General features: G+C 35.6%; 1 protein-coding gene across 2 annotated transcripts in view; it reads left to right on the top strand.

Moving 5' to 3' along the window:
• Positions 1 to 20,181, top strand: part of Arap2 (ArfGAP with RhoGAP domain, ankyrin repeat and PH domain 2) — a 167,253-nt gene that overhangs the window by 45,258 nt on the left and 101,814 nt on the right. For both annotated transcript variants that reach the window (XM_076864252.2, XM_076864251.2), the window contains exons 8-12: positions 3,168 to 3,346; positions 13,551 to 13,666; positions 15,616 to 15,815; positions 18,633 to 18,718; positions 19,412 to 19,594. In XM_076864252.2, the coding sequence (XP_076720367.1) occupies positions 3,168 to 3,346; positions 13,551 to 13,666; positions 15,616 to 15,815; positions 18,633 to 18,718; positions 19,412 to 19,594 (764 nt within the window). The remainder of the gene's footprint in view (positions 1 to 3,167; positions 3,347 to 13,550; positions 13,667 to 15,615; positions 15,816 to 18,632; positions 18,719 to 19,411; positions 19,595 to 20,181) is intronic.

Below are 20,181 nucleotides of genomic sequence, written 5' to 3'. Positions count from 1 at the left end.
TTCCAAAAGCCTGGTGATCTTATCCCTGATGCTGAACCACTAATGGAACAAAAGAAAAAGGAAAAGAAGTTTTATTGCTTTGCTAGCGAAGGAGAAAGGCAGTGAACTCATGTCATAGAGGTTGCCATTCTAACTGCTAGGGGAACAAGAACTTTAAAAGGGGGTGTAAGAGCTGTTTCTCAAGTACTATTATGAGTATATATAATTAATATTTAACTTACATCCTTGAAAGAGATATTGATCCAGGTTTGGGGTTTCTTTATTCTTTTGTACAGTGAGTGGAAGAGCAGATAACTCTGTTTAGTACAGGAGAGTATTAATTTGCTTCCCTCCTGGCTGGGGATGGGAAGAGGGATAAGAGTAAGGGAAAAAAAGTCAGCTTTAAAGTAAGTTGTTAGTGGAAGAGCAGCAGGAATTATATTGCATGAAAGAGACCCCTGTTACAACATGGAGAATTAAGACTGAATGCTGCTACTAATTCTTGTTCTTAATCTTCATAATTATTTGCTTTCTATTAGTAATGAAGGTCCCCAGAAGCAAGAGAATGTTAGGGAACTTTTATTGCAATGCTGTCATTATATACATAAGAAGAAAAAACGCAATTGCCAGTTTCAAATTAATTCCTACAAATTTGAGATGTATGCTAACAGTGACCTAAAAGGCCACACTATGGCCCAGTTCATTAATTGTGGCCTGCATTTCAAACTGATTCATGTCGATTAACACAAACAAGAAAACAAATAAAAGACATTACATACATTTACTTGGCAGAGACATATTGTGTGAAACTAATGATCATAAGTAATAACCCAGTTAAGTGGAAGCTCTCTAGCTGTTCCTAAAAATGTAGAATATTATCATAGCGCAATCTGGATTTGTTTATGTAGATGTAAAACTGCAGGAGTCACTGCCTATTAATTCATTTAGCTACCTGAGTACTCTGACGTCTTCACTTTAGGATACATAACATTGCTAGGAACATTTTGGTAAATATTTTATCCTGAGAGCACCAGTTGTTGGGGATTTCATAACCCCTGTACAAATGTATAGGTTTTTAATAAATACATTGGCTTTGAGTCATTGATACTGCTGCCTCTAGTTTTTTTTTTTTTTTTAAATAGGTGAGCAGGAATAAAGATAATTTAAAAATTAAGACTCCTTATGAAATGATTTTAGAGTTGAATTTGAGCAAGTCTTAAGATAGAAACTTAATTTCAGTCCCCCAGTGAAGCTGCTGTGGGTAGAACTTTCTTAGAAGGATCTGAGAAACTGTCCTAGTTCTCAAATTTTGGCCCTACTTACTCTTTCCTTGAAAGTCTTTCTTACCTGAGATTCATTCTGCTTGGTTTTGTTCTTGTTTTCGGTATTTTTTTCCCCCCTTTGACTTGTTAAGCATGTCCTCATTGTTTGGTGGCCCATTTTCTGGTCTCATAGATGCAGTCCTACCTCAGGATTTGCCCACTTCTCTATGTCACCACTCCACCCCTGTGGAGTGGCTTCCTTTGCTTGTATGTGACTGTCAGTCTGCCAAGTGTTTGTGCCAGGGCACTGAACACCTGAGGTGTCCTGTGGAACCGCCTGCCTTTGCCTGCCCACTTGTGACATCAAGCTACCTTGTATTCTTTATTTATTTTCTAGAACATCCATCAGATGTACTCAAATCCTCAGCCATGCTTTGCCCTCCACATTCTTCTGCTTCCATCTCCTGGAACTGTACAGGCTCCACTGCCTCATTCTTGGTCTTGGCTTCCAGTTTGGCCCACTCGTCATCTTCTTAATGACACTAATTGTGTCCTTCCTTGCTAAGAATCCCAACATGTTTTTTTTTTTGTTTTGTTTTGTTTTGCTTTTTGCTTCTGTAATAAAAACAAAATTCTTCAAAAAGGCAGTACAGATTTTCTAGCTATATTTCCCATTATTTCCTTGTGAGTTCAAAATTATAAATCTACTTAAGTTAGTCCCTAACAGATGTTGGTTCTTCCTGCCTGTGTTCTTGTGTTGTCCTTGCTCAAAATTCTGTTCTGCTCTTCCCTCTCCCAAGCCCATTTAGAATTGCTTCTCATCCACAAGAACTAGCACAAATAACCCTTTTTACCTATGGTGCCAAAAACAGTTGTATGAGTGTTAAAACATTTGATTGTCCTAATTTTAATACTAACTTGCTGCATGACCTTCAGCAAATCACTTACCTCAACTGAATTGACTCATATATTATTTGATACCATTTGTATGACATTTATACTATTCTGTGTTCCATTATGTGTTCATATCTAACTTGACTTATAGCTTTGATTGGTCTTTGGGGACCAAATCAAATTCTTGTGCTCCTAACACAGTGTGTGGTGCATAGTTGAAGGTCACTTAACTTTTGTGGAGGGAGTGGGAGGACCAAGTGTAGATTTGCTAGCTGAGCTGCTGCTGTTACTGGAAGTGGAATGGAAGGACGAATTTCAGGGCAGTGTTACGACACTGGGTTTTGGGGCTATTTTGGTGATTGATTTGCTATATTCAATTATTAATTGTTAGGTTGCAGTATTACTTCCTTCTACTGAAAGGAAAAATCCAGTCTCATGAATCATCTGAAGGAGTATTCCTCATGCTTTAAAAAGGATATAGGTTGCCTGGAGTTCTTTGTAAAATGTGGGTTCTGATTCATAAGGTCTGTAGTGGGGCCACAATTTTGTATTTCTATTTTTTTTTTCTTTTATTTTCTTTTTTGGTACCAGGCATTTAACCCAGGTGCATTTAACCACTGAGTGGCATCCCCAGTCCTTTTATATATTTTATTTAGAGACAGGATCTCAGTGAGTTGCTTAGGGCCTCACTACATTGATGAGGCTAGCTTTGAACTCATGGTCCTCCTGTCTCAGCCTCCTGTGTTGCTGGTATTATAGCTGTGCACCACTGCATCCGCAGAGATTTTGTACTTCTAATAAGCAACCAGAAGCCAGTGGTACTGGTTCTGTAACAACTAAGTATTAAGTGTTTTTTTCTTTTACCTTAAAGGGCTGGACTCTTGTCCCTGCCTCCAGTAGTGTTTAGAATGTGGTTGTAGGGGAAAAAATTGTGAATAATCTATATCCAAGGAAGCAAATTCCTTGATGACATTTTTTTGTATCTGTGTGACTTATGTATAGATTTATGTATTTTCTCCTGTCTATTTTCAGAGGAGAGAAATGACTGGATCAGCATACTATTAAATGCATTGAAATCACAGTCCTTTACTTCCCAGTCTCAAGCAGCTGTTGCACCTGAGAAGTGTGGATATCTTGAACTGAGAGGATATAAAGCCAAAATTTTTACTGTGTTAAAGGGAAGCAGTGTGTGGCTTTGCAAAAATGAACAGGTGAGCAGTGCTATATTAATTGCTGATTGATGTTCTTTGATTATAGTAACAATTGTGAGTTGTCAGCATTATTAGTGTCTTAGTTTTTCTTTTGCAATGAGTTCTGTACTAATTGTAACAAAGAGAGTAGTTAAATTTTCTGTTTCAGAAATGTGTCTGCATATTTGAGATTGGATATCACCTTTTTAAGGGACTAAGAAAATAGAATTGTTAAATAATTTTTGAAACACATTCCTTAGTTGAAGTAACATAAAACTACAAGAGAGACAATATAGGGGCTGGGGCTATAGCTCAGTGGCAGAGAGCTTTCCTGGCATACACAAGGCCCTGAGTTCAATCCCCAGCGCCATAGAAAAATAAAGAAATAAGTATCTAAAGTGCAGGTGTTGGGGCTGTTGTTCTTTTGGGGGGATACCTTTTCATTTTTAAATCTTTATCCTGGAATATATTAGGTGCTTTATAATTATTTGTGGAATTAAACATGTGCTTTGGATATCTGATCTAAGATGAACTCATTTTATGATAAATTATAATGGGTTATGGTAAGGTGAAGTATAAATGTTTTTATAACAAAAATTGAGATAGCCACTCAAAACAAGCAGTAGGTTTTTTTTTTTTTTTTTTTTTTTTTTTTTTAATAGCTATAGATCTTTATCCAAGGCATCCTCTGAACCTCAGTGTGAACTTATTCATTAAATTTTCTGGATAAGATTTCTTAGCCAATTAACTGTGGAAGGCATCATTGAGCACTGCCGGCATACTAATAACTTGGATAGTTAGCATACTCCTCAAGAAGAACAGTGATGTACAGCTTAATAATGTGTATGAACCAAATAGGAGCATTTTCAGTCTGTGAAGTTGGATGATTAAAACTTTTCTTTTTGGAATCAAGATTTAAATTGCATGATTTGCTTGTATCTGTATGGAAGTTACTCTGCAGAATTGTTCATTTTTTTTCACTTTTACAGACCTAATGGACTTCATGTTTTTTGTTTCATTGCTAACATTAGCAAGATTGTCAAGTTTGTTATTTCCTAGATGGCAGATATTTTAAATGTTTTATTAACACTTTCTGATTAGCAAAAAATATATGTAATTATTTCTTTAGTGATTGAGCATGAAAGGCACAATAATGATTCTCATTCATTGAGTATCAGGTACTATGCTAATTTAGTTGTATATATTCTCTTTTAATCAGACCTACTAATGTAGGAAGAAGATATTCTCATCTGTGTTTTATAGATGAGGAAAACAATGATTAAGTAATGTAGGAATTTACTGTGCAAAGTTTGATTTAAAATCTAGACTTCATAACTCTTGTCTTCTTAACAGTCATACCAAGCTGTAAAGTCTAGGTTGAAAAGAAATTTTTTGACTTTGGGCCTTTTAGAAATAGCCCAGAGTTTCTTTTTGTCAATCATTTCTTTGCCTAGTTTGGGGGTATTCACTCAATAAATAATGTGTGCCAGGTTAGGCATTCTTCTTACTAAGAAGGAAGAAAAGCTACACAAGACCAATAATGGATGATGAGCTTAGTGCTGTATTAGATTGTGCTGTAGTTACAGAGAAATCTTTTAATTAGACACACTTCCATGTACTTAAGTAATGAATGTATTCTCCTTAAAAAAAAAAAAAAAAAAGGAAGCACTGAAATTGGACCCCTCTCCATTTTTGATAAGTAAATACATTTTTGATATGCATACATTTCAAGACTTTTTGTATGCATTGACATGCCTATATATGTACCTTTAAAAAGTGCATTGTTGTTTGTGGATGCACTTTTGTTTTTTATTTTTTAATTTTATAATTGTATCTTATCATATGGAGTCAGATCTTAAAGCACATGTGCTTAAGGAATGAGTTGGCTCCAGCCCCAGTGGAGAAATCAAGGAAGGCCATACAAATTCAGGTCCTGCCCATGTCATCGCAGCCTCAAATATTTTTATGTTCTGATATATGCCTTCTTCTCCAGAGGATGGTGGCTTATTGGTTATCCCACATGTTGAAGGAGCTTATGTGAAGTATACAGTGCCTGCCAAGAAAGGAAGTTGTCTTTCTCCTGAGTGCAGAGGGCTTTATACCAGTGTGGGCCTCAATCTGTGTTTTAGGAACAGTGCTAAATGATGTTGAATTTCTTTCTTTAAAAAGCTTGATTTAACTGCTAGGAAGCCAAGCTTAGAGTTGTAAAGTCCAGATTTTAAATTCAACCTTGTCTGGTAAACTATAATCCCTAGACCAGTTACTTTCCTTTTCTGTGACCAAAAGACCTGACAAGAACAGATTAGAGGAGGAAAAGTTCATTTTGGCTTCTAGTTTCAGAGATTGTGCTTGGTTGACTCTGTAATCATGGCAGAAGGGCGTGGTGGAAGAAAGCACTCAGTTCATGAGAGCCAGGAAGGAGAGAAAGAGCTCAGCTTACCAGGGACAAAGTTTAAACCCAAAAGGCACACCTCCAGTGACACAATATGGTAGTCTTGTCAGTTACTAATCCATTGAATAGATTAGCCTGTGGATTATGTTATAGCACTTATAATTTAATCATATCACCTTGAACATTTTTGATGTCTCACACATGAACTTTTGGGGGACACCTCATAACCAAACCATTAGAGGTAATGAAATATTTTGATGCATCTCCTAAAAATTTTACACACACACACACACACACACACACACACAGTAATCTTGTATATTTTTTTAAGCTGATAGAAAAAAAATGTATTCATTATAAAACTACAGAGAGTGTGAGGATTGAACTTGTGTATCTTCATTTGTGTTGGATCTAATATAGTGCTAGGCAATAAGGTTTAATTATTTTTGTTGTTTTAAAGCTGTGAATTTATTGCCCACATAACTTAATTGCACAGAGAGAATAAAAAATAAAGAAATTGACCTGTGACACAGGAATAATTACCTGTTTTATGTCTTTTAATGTATGCATGGTTTTAGTAATTGACTTTGGTGGTCACTTCAAAGAGTGACAGTGGGCAGAGGTGGAGGAGTGGGCCTTACAGCAGCATGAGCTGAAGAGTCATGAAAGAAGAAGCTCGTTTACCGCAAAGATGGGAGATTGAATCTTTTATACCAAATCGAAAGTGTACATTTTTCCAAGTTAAAATAATTATTAAAACACTTGTAATTAATGACATTACCTTTGAAATTCCCTTTCTCTTCTCCAGAAGTGACATGAGGGCAATAAGGGGGTTTCACAGTTCACTGGCTGGTATTAACTCTATAAATAATGTGCGTCAGTGTGGATTTAACACATGCTCTGGTTTTCTTAGTTACTAAGTACAAAGGTTTACTTTATTTTTTTTAACCCCTTTCACTCCCTTTTATTCATTAGCGCATCATAGGAACTGAAATCTGCGGTAGCTCTTGGGCTGCATAGGAGAAGTACCTTAGGGAATGTTTTATTAGGTGTTGCCTTACACCTTTTTATTTTTGTATTTTTTTTTCAGATAGGCTTTATTTTACAAGGAATAGGAAAAACCATGAGGAGATATGTAAAAACGTTTGTTGAGAGGAAAATGGATAGTCAAAACTGGATAGTCAAAAATGGATAGTCAAAATCTTTACCTAATTACCCTGTGGCAAAACGCTGCACTGCCCTTATCACATAAATTAAATGTCATGCCTTACCTGGTTAGCGCCATCTCACAGCCCTGCCCTGTTTTAATTTTTACACTTTTCTTCTCTCTGCTGGTGTTTTATATGCTTATAGTATGTTATGATTAGGCAGTTTTTCTACATTAGCATATCAACTTTGTATAAAATGGTTTGCTTAGGCTACAGTACAGTGTTGTTTTTCTAGATCCATCTGTCTGTTTAGCAAATGTGGGCACCCCCTCTCATTTCAGAGCACTGCTTTAGGTATTAGGGCAGTGGTAATCCCCAAGATCTCTGCTCCTTGGAACCTTGCTTTCTGATTGGAGTAACACAGTGATAAGGATGTGAAATTTCTTTTAGCCTTTTATATGCAGCCTTCTGTCTTGTCCTATATATATATATATATATTTCTTTTGGGGGGGGCACGAATTCCTGTGACCTTTCCTTTATTTTAAAGGTTATCAGTTACATTTTAGTCTTAATCGAGAGTTATAATATTTACAATCCCAAATTAATAGCATGAATATTTATGTTATTCATTTTTGTGTGCTCAGGAATTCCAGACCAGCAGCTGTACACCATAAACATATGTGGATCCTACTTGAATTAATGATCACTTATAGATGTTTTCCAACTGAAAAGTTTAAAAAGATTTTTTTTTTCACTTTCAATTACTTTTTTCACTATGAAGCATCTTTTCATTTTATGTCTCTGTTTATTCATTGGGATTTTAGTTTCTTGTTATTTTTGTCTTACAGAAGTTCTGTTGGCATAATTAATCTTTGAAAAAAAATTTTTGAAAGTTTATAGATCTTCTGTACTGTGGGACAATTATGATTTTCCAAGTTATTTATCTTGATATGGATATACTGAACAAGCCAATGTTTAAAATTTCAAACAAGATAATCAAATGTGAACATACTTTGAAATATATGTATTACATACATGGTATTGTTAGTTGGATGGAATTTCTGCAAATGGACGTGAGCAAATTTAAGACAATTAACTTTGGTTTCCATTTTTTTTGTTTGTTTGTTTTGTTTTGTTTTTTAACTGACAGCCAGTCTCCCATGTTTTCCTGATGAGTTTTTAAAATATCATGTTAATGTTAGGGAATTCATTACAACCAGATGTCTAGTTTGGTGGGTTTGGGTATCCATTTGATGATAATTGTGGCATTGAGGTCTGCACTGCATAAACTCACTTGATTAAGCATTCTCAAATCAGGGTATAACAAGAAATTCATCCCCCTGCTTTCCCTCAACATAATGTCCCCTGGTGTTCTGGCATAGGAAGGAAACTATAATAGAATTTAAATAGGCCTCATAGGGTTCCGGGTTGTGTGGCAGAGAAAGAAACTGCAGGATGTAGGTGGTGGCCTCGCATTTTCTGGGTTCTGTATCTGGCCAAACTCTGCATCTGGTGTTTCCCAGGAAGTCTGGTGCCAATGTCATACAATGCCACATCTGTTTTCAACAAATGTTTAAGCACCGAGTTCTTAAATTCCTGGCAGGGAAACCTAGCATCCAGTATTTCCAAAAATAGATTTCAGAATTCAGCAAATTTGGGGTTAACAAATGCTTCCTAAATTTTTTCTGTTTAGTAATCAAACTTTCATTTTTGTCTTTATAGTATGTTGTTTTAAAGCATAGTTTTAGCCATATTCTGTTGCCACAGATTTATATAAATAACTCATCTGAGTATCTTGATAAATATTTACTATAAATACTATCTGAATATTTAGTATGGAATAATTGCTGTAAATACTTTGTCATTATAAATAAAATGTAAATATTCTTATTGAAGATAAATTCTACATTTAGAACTTTCAAATAAAAGAGTTGTCAAGATATTTTAGTTTTTAAGTTTTTACTTATTCATTTACCTTTTTTTTTTTTTTTTTTGCACAGTGCTGGGGATTGAACCCACACCCTCATACAGGGTAGACAAGCATTTTACCACTGTGCTACATCCCAGCCCTCATTTACTTTTTGTAACAATGCTCTGTTAGGTAGATATTACTCCATTTTCATAAATGAGGAAATTGAGGTCGAGATAACCTACATAGCTTGTCAGTGGTCTTTTGCTCTTAAGTGGATGAGCCAAGATTGTCCCTTAGGTCTCCCCACCACACCCCATTTCCCACTTGGTTACTGCCACCATTTCAGTGCCCAGATCTGCTAAGCCACATGTGCTTGTCATTTTGCTGGTGGTGGGATCCATGCTTTTTGAGATCCTGCATTCTGTCACAGAAAAGGAAATGTGAACTAATGCTTCCTCTACAATATGTTTTTAGTTCTTACTCTCTACAATAATACAGTTTTACCTACAAAATTTACGTGCTGTTTTTTTCATTCCAGTTCATAGCATTTTAAAGGTTGACTGTTTGGCTCATTCTTGATTTGTGCTTATTTTTCAAAATGAGACTAGAGTTCACAATCTGCTCCTAGTTAATGGGTAATTTATTTTTAATTTTCATGAACATTTAACATTCATATTTCATTCCATTTTTTTTTTAAATGCATTTATATCAGGTAGTTATCTCTGACCCTGTGTTTTCTTGTAATGAACTTTTTAATAGGTAAAATGTTTGGTTGGTTTTAAATTTAAGATGTAGAAAATAACAGTGATAATAATAAACTAGACATATGTGAGATGCACCATGTGCCTTGTATTCTTCTAAGCATTTTTACTGCATTAATATAATCCTCACTGAGGGGGATGCTGCAGATATCATTATCATCCCTGATTTTGAACATGTGAACTGAAATAGAGAGACAGACACCTGAATATAATCTGGCCTGAGTTTTGTTCTTTTTCCTTTGGAAAGCCTTTTTATGACACAAGTCTCTCTTTTGGATTGGATTCAATGCTTAGCCTATGACAGGCAGTTTTCTTTCATTACATGTATAACAACTCCCTCTTATTCCCTCCCAGACTCTTAAGTTTCCCCAAGGCAAGTACCTTGCTCCTACTTTTGTGCAGATGTAGGATTTAGCAAAATATCTGGCACACTCTAGGTACTTAACAAACACTGCTTTGCCAGAACTAATTTTCCCATTTAAAAAATGGCAGTATCATCTCTCCCTAGTTCATACAATAATTCAGAAAATCAAATGAGAGCTCATGGCTGTTTATAAACTTCAAAGCGCTACCTAAATAGATACTGAAGCAATTATGGAGTGCAATGAAGATGCTTTTAAAACCTCTGAAATATTAGCACAGGATTTGGCACCCGGAACAATTAGGATCCTGATGGGCCAGCATGTCGTTGTGTTCTGGCAGGCTTATTCTTAACCAGTGGTCTTAATAATGTCACATGGCTTTTGTATACACTGAAGGCATGATTTTTTTTTTTTCATTCAATACAAAGCATGAGAGAAATGTTTTATGTCATGATATTGAAGTATTGCAGAATCGTAGGGTCTAAATTCTGTAACTAGTTCTGCCATCTAATTCAGTGTTTCTCAGTATTGACCACATATGAGGATCTTGGGTTGCAGGTTTTTTTTTTTTTTTTTTTTTTTTTTTTAATTTTTTAGTTGTAGATGGACACAACATCTTTATTTATTTATTTTTATATGGTGCTGAGGATCGAACCCAGTGCCTCAGGCTTTTGAGGCAAGCGCTCTACCACTGAGCTACAATCCCAGCCCCTGGGATTGTAGTTTTGTTTTTGTAAATTAAAGATTCTTAGGTTCTGCCTTTGGATGCATAGAATAATATCTCAAGTGGGAAGGAGAGATCACCACACATAATTTTGATGAGCATTTAGTAATGAGAAATATTCTCAATATGTTTGAAATACTGTTTGAGAAAAATGGCTTAATGTTACCAAAAATATTTTTAATGGGAAGTGCAGTTGTTTCTTATTTAATAGCTTTCAGAAGCACTGACATTTATTTTGTTACTCTGGAGTATATTTTACAGTCAATTTGTGCTGGTGAGCTTCGTGGATACTCTAATTACTCAAAACCATATGGCCATGGCAAGTAGCTGATAAATGGGTTACAATTTTCCAAGCTAAAAGAAAATCAACCTTGCCTTGCTTGGGAGAAATTTGGAGCATGGAGCCTGTCCTCTCTTACTTCAACAGAAATCACAGTTTTAGATGCAGAAATTTTATGACTCATTTGTAGAGGTGCAGGGCCATCTATTCAGGCAGGAGCCTTGATGAGGCTCATCACTTTCCATAAAGGTTGTCATTCTCACCATCTGCTAGTCTGTTGGTCAGATTATTATGTGCTTCTGCCCTTAGCAACATAGAGTACTTGCAGGTCAGAGTCCCATCCGAGAATATAATCTGGAGCTGTCAGATATCCAGCTCTTGTCAAAAGCCTCATCATGGAGAATTATTTGAAGAATGTACAATCCAAGTATACTATTTTATTCTAGGGTTTATCTCTGTACCAAAGTGAGCCATCAGAAAGCTACTTTAAAAACTCTGATTTTGATATTCCTCACTTTCCTCTTTATAAAAAAGGGCTTCAGTTTCCAGGTACAAGCATTGGAAATTTATGCAGCAGTTGCATTACGCAGAAGAAGCTTTGGTATGGGTGATAGGGAATGTGTGTGTGTGTGTGTGTGTGTGTGTGTGTGTGTGTGTTTTCAATTTAATATGTAAAACCCTATGCTGATAATGCTGTAGCTTATTAAAATGTGGCTGATTGGAAAAACTTCACTTCTCTTTCCTCCATATACAGTGTATTATGTACTCTTTTTTATTCAGTGGGCTAAATATACAAAGTAGAACTGTTATTCCCATTCTAATTATTTTACAACACTTAGCATTCCTCTGCATCTTTGCTTTTGTATTACTGATTCTCAGTTTCTGCCTTTTTTTCCCTAATAAAATGAGCCATTTGTTCTTTTGTCAAAAAAATTCAATTGATGACTTCTTTTCTAAATAAAATATGTTCTTTTAGAAAAAAAAAAAAAAAGCCTTTCTACAATTTGTGACTAAAATCTCTGAATTCAATCTTTACATGTAGGGGAAAATTTGATTTAAACTTAATTGATTTTTACTTATCATTCAAGAATGTATTCATATTAAACACAAAATCCTAACAGACAACTTGAAAAGATAAGCATCTGTTTTAACCAATCTCTTTTTGGAGGAATATTGCTGAGGTTTGAATCCTGGGCCTCCAGCATGTCAGGCTCTAACACTGAGCTACACCCCCAGCCTGTTAACCAGTCTCTTGATGCATGCCAGAGAGTTTTAATGCTATCTGGGGATTGGACGGGGTCCTCCTGGTTTTTCCACATTCTGACATCCTCCAGTCACAAGAATTTGTCCTGAGGCTTCTCCTTTCAAGGAATCTGAAGTTCTAACATGTCCTTGTGTTTTCAGGTGTCATTTCCCAAGAGGATGGAAATGTGAGAGGTGAAAGGCTTTCATCTTCTAAGATGTGTCTGCCTGTCCACCCCCACCACCAGTTATTTATATTGTATTGACCAAACCTATGGCCTGTCATAGGTATAAGAGAGATGGGAAAATAGTTTTTTACTTTTCTTTCATGTAACAAGCGTGACAAAGAGAAGAGGTCTTTGAATTGCTTCATTCAATTAATCTTTCTAAATAGTCTTTGCTAAGTGTCCTTACTGAATATGAACCAATATTTTTCAGAGCACATTTAATCTAAATCTGTTCACTTAGATAATTCCTCCTTTGAGGCACAGATTATATTTTATAAAGTGGTGAGATTATTTATTTGATAAATCAAATTCCAAAACCCATACGAGCAGATAATATGTTACAAACTTTAGTGCTTTTATAATGCAGTCTCTTTGTAACCTTTTGAATAATTTTGTAATTTTTTGTGAGACTAGCAGAATACAGTAGATGTAGATGTTGAAAAATTGTAATTTTCATACCACAGTAGCATTAGACAAGCTTTTTTTTAAGAATTTGATTGAAGGAAGAAGAAAACAATAAAATATTGAATGTGAGATAAAACTGTATACTTCATAAAACAGGTAATGCCTTTGTTTGGGAGTAAATGAGGAGAAAAATAATGTGGCCCAGCAGAGATAATCCAATGTAATAAAACAAAGGACAGTCAGGCAGCCTGGGCTTTAGTTCCTTTCTACATGTACAATCAGCTGCGCTTTCCACCTTCTCTCTTTGAGCCTCAGTTTCTCCATCTTTTCATATAAATAGTACTTGTGCTAATTTCATACTGTCCTTTGCCCCCCCTCCCTGAAAAATACTTTAAACATGGTAAGGGTTATTAATTATTAATTTCCTTTACAGAATGGATAAAGGTAAATGTAGTGACTTCTTTCAAAAGCATGGTATATGTTAGTATCTGTGGCCTACTCTCAACTTATCTTTTATGTGAAAGACACCCTATCAATAGACCAGATGCCAAGCTTAGAATGGCACAGTGGTGGTATTATATTGAAAGTGACTACCAGAAAAAGAAAAAAAGAAAAACTCAATCCATTTTCTAATTGGATATATTTAATTCCTTATACATGTAGTAAAATTTGTAGAAGTTATTGAATCTTAGAAAAAAAAAAGATTGTATTTTCAGAATCCAGAGTGTGTGTGTATTTGTTTATAATTTTTTATATTTTTTCTCCACACTAGGATTTTAAGAGTGGACTTGGTATTACTGTAATTCCTATGAATGTAGCGAATGTAAAGCAAGTGGACCGAACTGTGAAACAGTCTTTTGAAATAATTACCCCCTATAGGAGTTTCAGGTAAAGTGTCTTTAAATATTTTTTATTTTTATACTACTACAAGAAAGTTTGGGTGATACATCTTTATAATGCTAGTGGTGATTTCATCTCTTATCGAATATTTAAAATTGTTTTCTAACCTTTCCATATTGCCTGACTTACTAGCCAGCCTACAGTAAACATTTTTTAAAAGTGACCTGAATAATCAGGCAACTTGCAAAGATACTTATTTCATAAAATTTGCATTGTTTCTTTTAATACCTCTTTTTTCTTGGTAGTAGTGGTGAGTATGTTAAATTTTATCAATAAATATTTTACAAATTTCTTCACATTTTGGATGGAAAAAACCAAAAAAGCATATTACATTGCTTTAAATTGTATTGCTTACCTTCCTTTTGCTTATCAGACACCTCTTTGAAGATTGATCCCTGATTGAAAGCACAGTTGCTCCATGCACTTTTGTCCAGGGAGAGCTCAAGAGGATACTGATTTTAATGGATCACTTGCACTTATTGATCCAAATATTTTAGCATTTTGATATATATTTATTATATTGTGATGGTCTAGTAATTGCATTATGACAATTAATTTAAATTACTTAATGAGTTTTGATAATATATAAAGACTCCATAGATTTAGTAAATGTAGTAGACTGAAGTCAGTATCTTTGAGTTCAACTACATTGATTCATTTGTCTCAAATAATCAACACACTCCAGGGTAATGTGCCGATCAGAAGTAATTGTTCTCTGCTTTTGAAGGACTAAGAATCACTTGACAGTTTCAAAGATGCTACTAACTCTGTTATGCACTTGTCTGTCAGAATTTAACCACTATCTCAACATTGGAGAAAGAAATAATTAAATAAAGAACAGCAAGCTAGGGTTGGTACCCATAGCTCAATGGTAGAGCACTTGCCCATTGTGTGAGAAACCCTGGGTTTTGTCATCTCTTGACCTTAGCCAAAAGACCAAATAGTGATCTGGGTTTGATACCCCTCCCCACCATAATTCCAGATTCTAGCCTCAAATGAAAATGTAGATACTGGCTATGACCAGTATCTAGTAGAACTTGTAAGCTAGGAGTTTTGTTAATTGTTATGATTGAATCATGGAGTGCTTCAGAAAATATAGCCATGTAGGCCACTGATTATTTTTATAGATTATTTAGAATATGTTAATCATCTATTATTTTCATTGTAATTCAAAGCATTTTAATTTTGAGAGCAAAATTTTAACGTGATGAATTATTTTGTTGGTCATTAGTTGTATATGTAGCACATTCCTTGGCACACTGAAGGGACTCAGTAAATCTTTTTTGAAGGATTGAACTACTATTTAATGTTTTATTCCTCAGTCAGAGGCATAATAAATACCAAGAACCAGAAAAAGTCAGAACATGACTAAAAATGAGTTAGAAATTCGTTAGAATAGTACCACTTAAAACTTTCCTGGTTTCTCAATCTCTTTAAGCCATCTGGATATTCTTCTAATTTAAAAAAAAAATCTATTTTTTAAATATGAAAAAAATCATAATTTCTGGTGGGTGTTTTTGATAATTTTAGTTCTGAACTGTCATGTCATACTTGCTTGGTAAAATATTCCAGTAGTCCTGAAACTTGGCCAGTTTCTCATTGATTATTATATAATCATGGTTTAGGAAATGTGGCCTCTCATTTAAGCTTTTGACCATCCCAAAGTAATTTTTTATATTATGGTGAGAAAAATGTGTATGTTAGTTTTGTTTTAAGATATGTAAACAAAGTCATAAACAACATGGAAAATTAAAAAGTAAGAAGCTGATTTGTTAAATTAGATGATTTTTAACAGAAAAGACAATCCAGAACTGCCTGGCGGGCGTAATTTTAAGCTGGTATTTAATTTGTGAGTGAAATGAATGTGCAAACTGAGCATACTGCTTCATTGGCCTTTACCAGGGAGATGGATAATGCCGAAATGTTGATTGTTTCAGCTTTACAGCCGAGTCCGAAAAAGAGAAACAAGACTGGATCGAAGCTGTGCAGCAGTCGATAGCAGAAACGCTCTCTGATTATGAAGTAGCAGAGAAGATTTGGTTCAATGAGTCCAACAGGAGCTGTGCAGATTGCAAAGCCCCAGACCCTGACTGGGCGTCCATCAACCTGTGTGTTGTCATCTGTAAGAAGTGTGCAGGTAATAAGTGACAAGTCACGCTCATCACTGCTCTGTGGCAGATTGGCACTGACTGCTGTGTCGTCATATGTAATGTGTTCTAGCTAATGGTGGTGAAAAAAAACAGAGAAAGCTTATTGAGTTTAAGTCCAATTCAGAAATATAGAATTTTAACTTTTCTAATGCATGACTCAGATGTAAAAATTTGATTTTTAAGCATGTACTCCTATTTTGTGTCTCCTGGTCCGTGTATAGATTTTTAAAAACACAATGTTGAAATTTTTAGATTTTTAGAAAATACCCAGAGCAAACTTGCGTCTTTGCATGGAAGATTGTTCCTTTTTTTCCATATTTTATAAGACATTTTTCACATCGAGGTTGTTCTATGCTTTAAGCTTTGTGTGCTGAATCTGGTATCTGTTAAAATAGGATATTATATAGAATTTTCTGTATAATAGTATAGATACATATGGCATCTCAGTGTACTTGGGAGCTCAATTATGCAAATGAGCAGAAAGAAATGGACCCCAATGTGTCATAGAGAAATTAGGCATAGTCCAGTCTTCACTGCAGTTTTCTGGGACTGTGTCCCCCTACTGTCCACTTTACACATACAATTCACCAAGCATATACAGTACCATGCTGGTGTGGGGAATCAAAAGGATTTTATAGAAGTCCTGACATTTCCACCAAGAATGTATAAATAGTAATTGTAAAGAGTACAGTAAGTGCAGGACTAGACCTGAGCGCAGGTTCAATGACAGAATCCATGAGAGCAGTTCTGACTTAGCTGGAGCAGGGACAGTGAGCAGGGAAAGCCACATCAGTTGCCTAGAGTGTTTATTCTTTTCTAGAGCTCTATTCTAGTCCCTTCCTCATCATACCAAGATAACTTTCCTCACCAGTTAATTAGCAGCCTGAATTGCAGCACTGAAAAACATCTAATCAGCCCTGTGCTGTACTTTTCTCCTCCTTTTCTCCTCTTCTGTCTCATTAGAAGAGATGGCTTTGTGTTCTCCCACACTGCTCTGCTCACACTACCTTTCTTTCCTCCCTCATTAGGATCTTCAGCTCCTCCTGATTCAATCTCTTGAATATTTAGCCATGGTTTCCTCTGCTCCATTATGGAAACGTGCATAAGTCTGACCAGGTTTTATGAAAACTTTCAGTCTGTTTCTGTGTGTTCCATTCTGTGTCTTTTCTTTTCAAAGATGAGGTACTTTCCAGATCACATGGTAACCTGCACACGTTTTCTTTATTCTTTTAATTTCTTTGCTTTCCTTCAGCATCCTATAATTTACCTGTATTTCCTCTTTTTTCCAATAAATATGTTTTGGCCACATATTCCAATGTATTTTACTTCTCAGTTTCTGTGCTGCCCCACTAACTTCATTGTCTTCTCGGCAGTATTCCAGACCTTTGCCCAACATGCTTTTCTGATCTCCATCCTCCCCCAGCCTCCACAGTACCTTCTATCTCAGTGTGTGAGTACCGCCTGCTGGTCATCCTTTCTCAGGCTGCTTCTCCTCTTCACACTCCTGTAGTATGTTCATTCTCTTTGGTTACATCCTCAATTCTCTTTCACTTGGGAGTTCCCACGTGATTTTTATTTTTTTTTTTTGGGGGGGGGGTGGATTCATCACTCACCTATAGGCAGATGATTCTCATTCTGTTGGACACCAAACTCATACTTATTTATCTAAGTGAATCTCTACTTAGATTTGCCAAAAACACCTCAACAACAACACAACAAAATTGGAGCCCATATTGCTGCTCCAGCCCCTTGCCTAAAGCTGCACATTTTCGTAAATTGCCTGTATGGGTGTGAAGCAATACTGTCTGCCCTGCACTCAAACCTAAGAGGCCCTCTTGACTCTTCTGCTTTTCTTAAAGCTCACTGGTGGCCCACCAGTTTTATCTTCATGGTATCTCTAAATCTGTCCTGTCCATTTTTCTTCTCCTCCTGCTGCCTCAATTTAGATCTTATCCTTTCTTGGCTCAGCTTTTCTAGCAGTCCTTTTAACTCTGCATTTTCTTTTTTTCAGTAGTGCCTTTAGGTAGTTCTTAAAAATGCAAACCAATGCAGATATCTATCTATCGTGGGATTTCTAGGGCTTTGTGCTCTGAAAAGATTTCACCTTCAAGAAAGGAGGAAAAAAACCTCTCTCTTAACAAGAGAGAGGAATGAACTTTCACTACTCATAAGGAAAAGGGTCCTTAAGATCAAGCTCAAGGTCATGTAACTTTTTTTGTTTTCAGCTTAGCATCTGATATATACGTGGACACTAGTTAGACTATAAAGCCTAATTGAATTAACGATAATAGAATGCTGGGCTCTTACACTCTTCCAGATGTAATCATAGTATGAAGAATCCATATTTCTAAATACTTTATTATTAGAGATGTAGCTTTTAAAAACATTATTAGGAATAATACCTATATTCACATATATAGGATTCAAACAGCCTCATTTAAACAGGTCTTCAGTGATTTCTAGCTAATTACCAAGTGTGTGTATGTGTGCGTGTGCGTGTGTGTGTGTATATACACACAGAGAAACACATACACATGCATGCATACATATTCTTTTAATAGTATAGTTTTATACTAATGTGGTCAGTGATGAAGATGATTGCTTTATCTTTGTTGTGTCATCTTCATTGTGTTTGGTTATGATCTGTGTATATGTACTACAACTACTCTTAGTGCTGTTGGCATTTAAGAAAATAAGTGCTGGTTGGTTTTGATATGTACACACACACTTAGGTGTGGAAACTTATACTCATTTTGGGAATCATGTGCAAACTAAAGTAGAAATTGAATTGTTGTTGACTTCAGGACAACATAGATCTTTGGGACCAAAAGACTCCAAGGTTAGAAGTCTAAAAATGGATGCCAGCATTTGGAGCAACGAGCTCATTGAGGTAAGTCCTGCATAACTGGTGGTGAGCAGAGACTGGGGAAGACATAGGCAATACCTGGTGTGAGTTTCTTTACAGCCTCTTTGATGAAGTTCTTGCTTTATAAAAATGGCTTATGCTTATAGCCTGTTTGAGAGTTGTAAGACTTTCAGAAATCTTCCTAAATGAGATAGTTATTTTAAAATAAAAAGTAGGAAGAGCTTTAATGGTAGTGAAAGGGAGAAATCTCTCTTTTATATCAGCATGGTAAAATATGAAAAAAGTGAATAAAGACATTTGGCAAAATGTCGTCACCTTGGTGGGGCTCTGCCACTGACTGTGGTGCATTCTAACCTGCTGTCCCTTCTCTCCACTTTCTGCTCCTCCTCCACAACTGCTCACAAAGGATGGCATTAGCCCACCTGCTCTGTCCTAGTGTGAGTTTCAAAGAATAAAATGACTTTTGCAGCAGTTTGTGTTGCCTGCAGTTTCTTTTCAAGCTGACGTTTTGCCATTATTCAGAGCAGCAAGGCAGGGTTTAAAAATAGAGTATCTGCTTTCACACTTCATCTTCTTGAAAGAGTTGAGTCTTGCGTGTGTTCCCTTGTATTTCATACTAAGTTGTGCTTTAATTTATAATCTGAGTCCAATTTTTTTTGCAGATTCAAATACATTTTATGAACTGATATGTTTTATTTATTTATTTTTTGACTTAAGCTTTTTATCATCATTGGAAACAAAAGAGCAAATGACTTTTGGGCTGGTAACCTTCAAAAGGATGAAGAATTGCACATGGACTCACCAGTGGAAAAGAGAAAAAACTTTATTACTCAAAAATACAAAGAAGGGAAATTCAGAAAGACTCTCTTGGCATCTCTAACCAAAGAAGAATTAAATAAGGTATTCATAAATCCTAACAATGGATATGGTCTTCATTGCTTTTTTGAACATAGGACAAGCTTCTTGATAAAAAAAAAAAAATCTTGTACTATTTGATGCAATTATGGTTTTATTTATGTTTATTTTGTGAAAATATTTCTCCTCTGTTTTACTTGAAGATTCGTTACCAAGAGGGGAGGGACATTTCTTCCATGGCTGTTTCCACTTAACTCAAATCTTCCCCAGAATCTTTAAACTTTGACAGCTCTTTCTGTTTTTCAGACAGAGATTATGACATACTTTTATGCTGAGGGTACTAGGTTTTTAACCCAGACCACTATACCATTGAGCTACATTTTTAGCCCATTTTATTTTTTATTTTGAGACAGGATCTCACTTAGTTTTGAACTTTTGATCCTCATGCCTCAGTTTCCCAGGTTGCTAGGATTAAGGATGTGGGCCTCTGTGCCTAGCTGTGATATACTTTTCATCTTGCTGTTGTATCAGTGATCACTCCACTTTTTTAATATTTATTTTTTAGTTATAGTTGGACACAATATATTTATTTATTTATTTTTTTATATGGTGCTGAGGATCAAACCCAGGGC

The sequence above is a fragment of the Callospermophilus lateralis genome, chromosome 8 (genome assembly GCF_048772815.1).
Source record: "Callospermophilus lateralis isolate mCalLat2 chromosome 8, mCalLat2.hap1, whole genome shotgun sequence".
NCBI classification, from domain to species: domain Eukaryota; kingdom Metazoa; phylum Chordata; class Mammalia; order Rodentia; family Sciuridae; genus Callospermophilus; species Callospermophilus lateralis.
The sequence above is the reverse complement of the archived record's forward strand: the minus strand, read 5'-3'. Positions and strand labels throughout refer to the sequence as shown.